This window comes from Phanerochaete carnosa (genome assembly GCF_000300595.1).
Source record: "Phanerochaete carnosa HHB-10118-sp unplaced genomic scaffold PHACAscaffold_12, whole genome shotgun sequence".
Lineage (NCBI taxonomy): Eukaryota > Fungi > Basidiomycota > Agaricomycetes > Polyporales > Phanerochaetaceae > Phanerochaete > Phanerochaete carnosa.
In genome coordinates, this window is record NW_006767639.1 from 1,527,517 (window position 1) to 1,535,156 (window position 7,640).

At 52.2% G+C, this 7,640-nt stretch overlaps 2 protein-coding genes across 2 annotated transcripts; both read left to right on the forward strand.

The window, feature by feature from the left end:
• Nucleotides 1-3,471: 3,471 nt before the first annotated feature.
• On the forward strand, nucleotides 3,472-4,636 carry PHACADRAFT_264958 (uncharacterized protein). The gene is made up of 4 exons (XM_007401457.1): nucleotides 3,472-3,778; nucleotides 3,842-4,286; nucleotides 4,340-4,388; nucleotides 4,442-4,636. Exons 1-4 carry the CDS (start codon nucleotides 3,498-3,500, stop codon nucleotides 4,477-4,479), a joined length of 813 nt encoding a protein of 270 aa, XP_007401519.1. The 5' UTR covers nucleotides 3,472-3,497; the 3' UTR covers nucleotides 4,480-4,636.
• Nucleotides 4,637-5,151: 515 nt separating this feature from the next.
• On the forward strand, nucleotides 5,152-5,989 carry PHACADRAFT_264959 (uncharacterized protein). The gene has a single exon (XM_007401458.1). It carries the CDS (start codon nucleotides 5,606-5,608, stop codon nucleotides 5,798-5,800), a length of 195 nt encoding a protein of 64 aa, XP_007401520.1. The 5' UTR covers nucleotides 5,152-5,605; the 3' UTR covers nucleotides 5,801-5,989.
• Nucleotides 5,990-7,640: the final 1,651 nt, after the last annotated feature.

Sequence of the window (7,640 nt, forward strand, 5' to 3'; positions counted from 1 at the left end):
CCGAGTCGTGCAAGCAGGTATAATATTGGCACCTGCGACAATCTGGATGGTTGCGATATACAGACATGAGCATACTCATCGTTGGTTTGGACAGAATTTCGTATATGAAATTCCCAGGGCTCAGCGCTCATTTTTTGCCTGCTTCTAGTGTTCTACGGGTTAAGTCACAAGTTCAAATGGGTCATTGACCGGGTAAGTTACCCACGGTCAGATTAGATAAGCAGGCACGCGACCCTTAATATGACATTTCGGCGCTTGTTGAATTTTTATCATTTCTCCGCTGAATTTCCTATGGATCTCTCAGCTCTGCACTCTGCTTTGAACTTTCGTGTCAGGTCCTCTGGTACTGTATCTCTGCATTATACTCAATATGCACATGCCTGGGTAGCTTTTCCTGTAATCCACAAAGAAGCTGGATTTGTGCGCAGCGCGATCCCGAGCGTTGGCGGCTCCAAGCGCACATGTTCAAGCCACGTCGGTCACATTCACGCTGGGTTTTTAACCGGTAGAAGCCCAAGAAGACCCAAAAACTGGCGGGTCTCGTTACATAGACATCTGAAGGTGGAACGCGCGTCGGCTCTACCCCCAGGCCTGTCCCGAAACGCGCTGGCCGTCAAAACGAACGTCTCAGCAGACCCAGATGGCGGCAACCTGAAGGGCTTTGGCCCTTTGAGAGCTAATCTCGGAGGAGACGAGCTTTCAAATTCCAGATGTGATTGTGCCACTGGTTGCGGATTTTCGAAGCTGGATGTCAATGCCTATATAAGCTGACGGCGGCGCGCGCACAGCATTCATTGACAGCGAACGTTTGAACCTTCAACCTGGCGCTGAATCCCGCCCTACTGGACGGCAGCAATGCGCTGCGTCTCGGAAATAACTTTAGCTTCATTTCATGGTGCAGTACCTTGCTTGGGAACTGCTAATGGGAACCGAAAGGCCGGACGCCGAGAAGGAGCTGCCGGAGATCTCGCTGGCCAGTAGCTCGTTGATGGATCCGCAGATCACGCTCGACAACAGTCTCGAATCAAGATAGAACACCTAACATATATTCTAGGACTCTAGTTTGTGTGGATATGCATACCCGGTCAATATGTTCCTGTTTGCTCGCTGCGCAGACTACCGGCTTTCGTCGACCTGGCGCGACTGGCTGGTTATATGTAGTAAGCAGTCTATTGACCTGACCTAGGCCATTACCCGCGTCAACTGATCATTATCCGGCATTTGCCAAGTAACTGCCCCGTTAGCTGAACAGTGACAGTCGCGCGGCGCGCCTGCACGACGCGGCCGGTGTGAGTTCAAAGTTTATTTGGTCGTGTTAGAATTCAAAGCAATCCCGGCATCACGGAGGCGGCGTCGGGAGGCGTAGCAGCTGTCGACTGACTCAACGCCTTGCGATAGGTCCTACTATTTGGGAATATTTGCTCGAGGGAGCCTCTCGCAAGTCTCCTCGTAGGTTGTAGGGGAGATCGCCCTTTCATCCCGTCCGAAGGTGGCTTCAATGACTTGCTCTAGTACCATAAGAATGCTCACCATGAGCTGGAACCACTAAGGCCGACAAAAAGCGGAAAGAGAGATAGTTTCGTCTCTTGAGCAGTCTTCCCATGTCTCCCTCCCGCATAAAGGTCTCAGGCGAGAAGAGTGAGAAATGACGAGATAGAATCGCAGCTGTCGCGGGGGTCGAACTTGCAGTACTCGATCGTAGTCAGATGAAATGCGATTTCGCCAGGTGGCTATACTTTGTTGATATTACGATATGCATCAAGTCCCATAGCACCTCTCGCTGCTAACGCCTCTATGAACTCTACGGCCACTTACTAGGTGCAAGCGCAACCATCGTCGGCAGACGTTCAACGTTCAATGCGCGTCCAATTTATGTCTTTAGTTTTTCCTTGATCACTTGCCACCACAAATTTTCTGTCGCGTTACGGCCTAAGTTCATGGCTTTCTATATTTTTATACGGATCCTATTGCGACTCTAGGACAAGCTCTAGGAGAAAACGAAAGACTTCGGCGTGTCCGGCATGGGACGTGGCGGTGCTTTGCTTTGCCAAGGCAGGGGCGAGCTTCGAATTAGCGCAGGCCTGTGCCAGTATATAGCGCCCCGTTCCGTGCCGGACGCGCCGAACTTCTTTCATTTTCTTTTGACTCTTTAGGTTGCATCACAATTCTTACGAGAAGTCGACCAGTAGTCGCCACCCTGGTTCATGTTCAGGGCGAGTTTAGGATGTACGAAAAGAGGGCGAACTTTGAGCTGGAATATTTTGCAGAGAAACCTGCACGCTGGTGCAATGTTCTGGCGCACTCCATCCTCTATACAATGAAAGATCACGGAAGAGGACGCCGGGTATGCGCCGGAGACGAAGGCAGTCAGTGGAGCTATTGCTGCTCATTTGCGCCTCAACTTGTACCTGAGGGACACTGGCCAAACGCGCAAGCTGGCAAAAGGCTTGCACTATTTTTTTCTCGTCTCTCAGTGCTTCTCACTGCAAGCAACTCTGACAACAATTGTACCTCTGGGCCGCTCCGGAAGAGACGGATGATGTCCCAGGCGCCTTACAACCGGCGCTGCGCTCTCCGGGCTTACTTGGTAACGACCATGACGCCAATCCCCCGCCCCTTCGCTCCTTCGCCGCAAAACTATATTGGGGTACATTGCGTAGTGCGGGTAGACCTCGAGTCCAGGCGGTACCGCATGCGCTCCACCCTGGCGGCACGGCGTGCGCGGCCGCGTCCGCCTTACCAACGGACCGAGGCGCGGTGGTCTCCGCTCCTCGTCCGACCAGCAAGGGCTCTGAGTGAACCTGATGTATAATTAGCGTTCAAAAACCCGTTAGGGCCGACTTCTGGCAGCTCAAGGTCTTCTGACGTTATGGGCGATGCTCATTCGGTTGATTCGTCGTCGCACGCAGCGTTCTAGGGTGATCGGGCAGGGGCTCGGGGGGCAAACTAGTCGCCTTTTTCATGGACGAGGTTTTTTGCCCTCGTCTACGTCAGCGGTGCTTCAAGCGGTATCTTCGCAAAAACTCCGCGGATTTTCGAGCGACGTTGACGATGGGTTCGAGCGAACTATCGTGTATGCTGGGGCCCAATACCAGGGTGGTGTAAGTCGATCCATTCACCTGTCCTCTGACTTCCTCAGGGATGAAACTGCGGGATTGACGTCCTAGCCAGGGTGCAGGTCAATCATTCTTCGGCTTACAACGGACTGCGATCCGACGACGGGACTCGGAGGGCAACGTCGGCACAGCTCTCGCGTATTTTTGAGCGCTCAACTCCCTTGATTTCGGGTCCCCGCCCACTTTGTCTCCGCCGCGCTCCTTTGCTGTATTGCCCTAATGGGCGAAGGTCGCGTATGTTTGTTTGATGTCCTGATGTTCTCTGGAGTTGCGCAAGACTGATTGGACACTCTGGGCCCGTCTCTGGGGTATAAAAGCACGGCGGGATCATCGGAATTCCTCAGTGCTCCGAGCATTCTCTCCAAGGCAGACTCAGCAGCCATGTACGCCTTCATGAAGTTGTTCTCTGCTCTCTCCGTCTTGGCCCTCGTCAACGCATTCCCCTCCGCAGAGTCGTTCGGCTTCCAACGCCGTGCGAACTCTACTCCCACCGGCGGGTCGATCTGCGGGACCAAGCAGTTCATCCTCGCCAATGAGCTGCCCGCGGACATCAACAACGACGGTGGTGCGCCTCTCCCGAAGCCGAACACCACCTACCCGGTGTACACTGCACTCTCCGTTGGCATGCAGAACTACACCTGCGGAGCTGATAGCACCTGGGGGTTCGTCCATGTTCGCGTCGTCTGCTACTGAATTAATCTGATCACGTCTCTTGTACTTCACAGCCCTCTCGGTGGATACACCTTCCTGTTCGACATCTCGTGCCTGCCGCAGATGCACCACGCGCCGTTCACCTCGTTCATCGCTGCCCTCTGGGATGCCGCGCCCCCGACCGTGTCCAACGAGCAGATAATCGACCTCTTCGAACAGGTCAACCCTGGCACCGCGCTCGGTCTCCACTACTGGATTGCCGACCCCAACAACGCGACCGACGGCAAGATCAACGCGGTCTGGGACTTCACCAAGTCCGAGCGCTACGTCAACGACACGAACAGGGCGAACGCGTTCCTCGTCGCGGCCGAGACTGGCAACGTCCCGGACCCGAAGAACTCCACAGTCAACTCGCCGTGGCTCTACGAGCCCATCCTGTACGTCAACGGCAAGAAGGACGGCCAGCTCGCGGACGAGGTCTACCGCTTCAACTCGAACGGTGGCAACGCCCCCAACAATGTACGTGATGCACAGCCCTGTTACCCTTTAGCAGAGACTAACATCCTCCTCAGTCGTGCTTCCCCGGCAGCGTTCTTCAGTCGAAGTCCACGCTTAACTTCTGTACGTCCTTCTTATTTGTCTGCGGTACGATCTTGACCGTTATATTCTTACAGGGCTCTTCGGTGGTGCTTGGGAGGACACCATCCACTAATGATTGGGATGATTTGGCGGATTGCTTGGCAGAGCATAGAGCGGCTTCCTTAATCACTGCATGTTCTCGGTGGTATGCTCGGCTCGATGCTGCATGTGTACAGGTGCTCCCGAGTACAGGAGCTTCGCTAAGTTATGTACAGCAATTCATATAGACTGTTTACTCTTTGATTTCTGGGTCGCTTTGTGAGAGTCACTTACGGCGCTTCTGCGTTCGTCCGTAACTTCTTCTCGTCATTGAGCTTCAGGTTACGATACCCTAACTTCCAAGAAGTGATTGCCTGGTTCAACTTAACTCATTCGTTGTGCACGTGTGGTACTCAATTGCTAGGGAGCAACTATGAGACATAGTTCAGTAGTGCGACAGCTCGCATACCGTAATCTTTGGATTCTCAGCACGGAGTCTCATCCATGCCACGAGCTCATCTTCGGCATCTGCACAAGATGACCTGGTACGAACGTTATCGTGTTGCCGCATATATAATAAACCATTTTGTAATAAACAGTCTCCGTCGCTGACCACCAGACACCAGGGTTATGGGCGTCGGAGACGCTGCAGTGTTAGTTCTATTGTGTTTATGCCTATCCTCAACTGCCAGCTTCATACGCATCGCGCTTACACCTATTTGTTCCTAGATTATGCACTGATCCTGACTTAACTTCTATTTAGGATCCGTGCAGAGTGTGTCTCACTTGAATTAGCTATAGCGGCGCTTTATGGGCACATAGCCAGGAACCGGTTGGATGGACGATGGCTATACGAACTATACAGGGAAACGATTGGAAATAGCCTGAGCACCATTGCAATCTCACAGCCACGTTTTGAAATAGCCGCCGTCCTCCTTCGTATCGTCCTCTTACCCTGAAAAGCAATGCCAGTCAGAGTCTAGTTCATCGGATGTCAAACACGCGAATGCAAGCAGTCGGTAGAGCTACTGCCACTCGTTTGCACCTCATACTTCCCCTTAGGGTCGTCAGTGCGCCGTTGAGAAGTATCTTCATTCTGCCGTCGTTCGAAGATAAATATGACATAAACAAGACACGCACCAATCGTTGACATTCGATAGCTCGGGCGTGCGTTGGAAAGCTTGGTCGTCCAGCGTTTGGTGATATCGACAAGCAGAAGAATGTCTACCGACTGTCAGACTTTGCTAGCGTCCGCTGTCGGACCGATGCGACCTTTCTGGACAAGCACAGCTGTGTTCTATCTTTTTGTCTTCGCTTCTTTTATTCCCTCTAGAAGTGTAAACCACGATGTTCCGACGCGGGATCGTCCAGCTGTGACACTCGGCTTCGGCGATGGCGACATGGTACGTGCCTGATCGTGGAGAATAGGCCGTACCAAAACGTGAAGGCTTGTCGGGCCCGAGATGGGAACGGAGAGCAGAGACGAGGAATGGGACGCCGAGGCTGACCTGTGGAGACAATGTGTCATCCTCGTATAAGGTCGTCGAGTTCGCTCTGACGCGGATCGACGCCACTAGCGACGCCGCTGACGATGATCTACGATCTTATCAAACCACGTAATACTGTGGAGAAAGCATCTGACTCACCTAACGCGCGTGGACTCTCCAACTCCTCATCGCCGCGGCATACTCTCGCTGCCTCGCATCCCGCTGATTGTCCCCAAACAGGACAACCACATGATGTAATCCTGTCATGTAACTACAAAGGTTGGCGCGAGCTTGTCTTGCCAGTAAAACTTCTTCCGCTCGGCCGGCGAGAGAGTGTCCTGCTTCGAGGATCCGGAGCCGAGGGCGCTCGCAATTTTGGCAGAAAAGACGAGCCGTGGGCTTATAATAGTTCAATGACCGTGAGCTGAATGGAAACAGCTAATAGCGACTCAGAGTCGCGACACGACGTTACGGTGGAGGCGGACGAAGGTTTGTACGAAGGCTGGTTCCTGGCGTCGAAGACGAGGACGTTGACAGGTACGCAGACTTCGTCCTTGTCGGTCGAAGGGAGTACGTGAAAAGTGACCTTTACTTTCGAAGATGTTGCAATGAGTACGCAATACGCGTGAAGACAGTGGAATCTAGAAGAAAAAAATCGTGAGAACGAGTAGGGACCAAAAGGCCGTTAAAAACTCACTCAGTCCCAATTTTACCGTCTAGAATCTCGGCGACACATTCCAACATTTAGCACCGCACAGCACATGTTATAGACAGGGGGTTGGTACAGGACGCTAGTCGTGAGTTGGTTGGCAGTGAGAAAGCTTGGCGATAAGCATTGCGGAACGTGCCGAGAGCCTCGTGGCGCGCGGCATACAGCCCCTAGACTTATTATAGTTATATTTTTGCGTATATGTACTACATTAGAACTAGCTGCTGTGAGAAATCCAAAGTCCCTGATCAGTATGCATGATGTCTCAATATTAATATTAGTGTTAACTAACGTACTGCTTACAATAGTTTTTATTATTTATGTGATAAGTGTACAAAAGAGAAGTGATATTGAATGAATATCTATATCCCGCGCAAAAAGCGCTTGTCTCGTCTCCTCTGCTTTGACCATCCGCACAAATATTCAGGAACTGTGGAAGCGCTTCTGTGATATTCCTGAGTATTAATCGACCTAATTTCGGAGCCAACTTGGTGCACTGCTACCGACATCCGTTTACGGAACGGTCGCCTAAAATCTGCGGCTTGTAACTTGAAGGCTGTCTTTCACTACAAATTTTCCCCATACCAATCTGGAACTGTATCTTGCCATGCAAATCTTCTCGTTTTTTGGCCCGGCGTGCGCAGCACTGTTTCCCAAGCACAGCCGAACAGGATATGGCCTGGCCCCGGTCAAAGTCCGCAAGTGTCACGTGTGAAGGGCGCTTTGTCCGAAATCGGAATGCGTGAGTCCCAGGTTTCCAGAATACCAAATCGACTGAATGTAACACAAGGACCCCATCGGCGCTTAAGGGTCCACGAGCTCAACGAGCATCTTTGGGTTCGCTGCGGGCACCGCACTGTGCGTGGCCTTTGTGGCCTCAGAACGTCTCGAAGAGAGGTGGCAATGAATAGGACCATGGATAAGATGATGATGATGACGATGACTGTCATAGCCTCGCATTGGTATGTACCTATGTAGACTTAAATCTATTATATTTCTGCCCTACTGTACTTTGCTTCGTGGTGTCGCGTCAGTACTAGTGTCGTGGGGCTCCCTGCG

What these genes read in the sequence shown, in the direction of transcription:
- PHACADRAFT_264958 (XM_007401457.1), top strand. Translation starts at nt 3,498, where the DNA reads ATGTACGCCTTCATGAAGTTGTTCTCTGCTCTCTCCGTCTTGGCCCTC. An exon ending in GTGGCAACGCCCCCAACAAT is followed by an intron (nt 4,287 to 4,339) that starts GTACGTGATGCA and finishes CATCCTCCTCAG; the next exon opens with TCGTGCTTCCCCGGCAGCGT. An exon ending in GAAGTCCACGCTTAACTTCT is followed by an intron (nt 4,389 to 4,441) that starts GTACGTCCTTCT and finishes ATATTCTTACAG; the next exon opens with GGCTCTTCGGTGGTGCTTGG.
- PHACADRAFT_264959 (XM_007401458.1), top strand. Translation starts at nt 5,606, where the DNA reads ATGTCTACCGACTGTCAGACTTTGCTAGCGTCCGCTGTCGGACCGATG.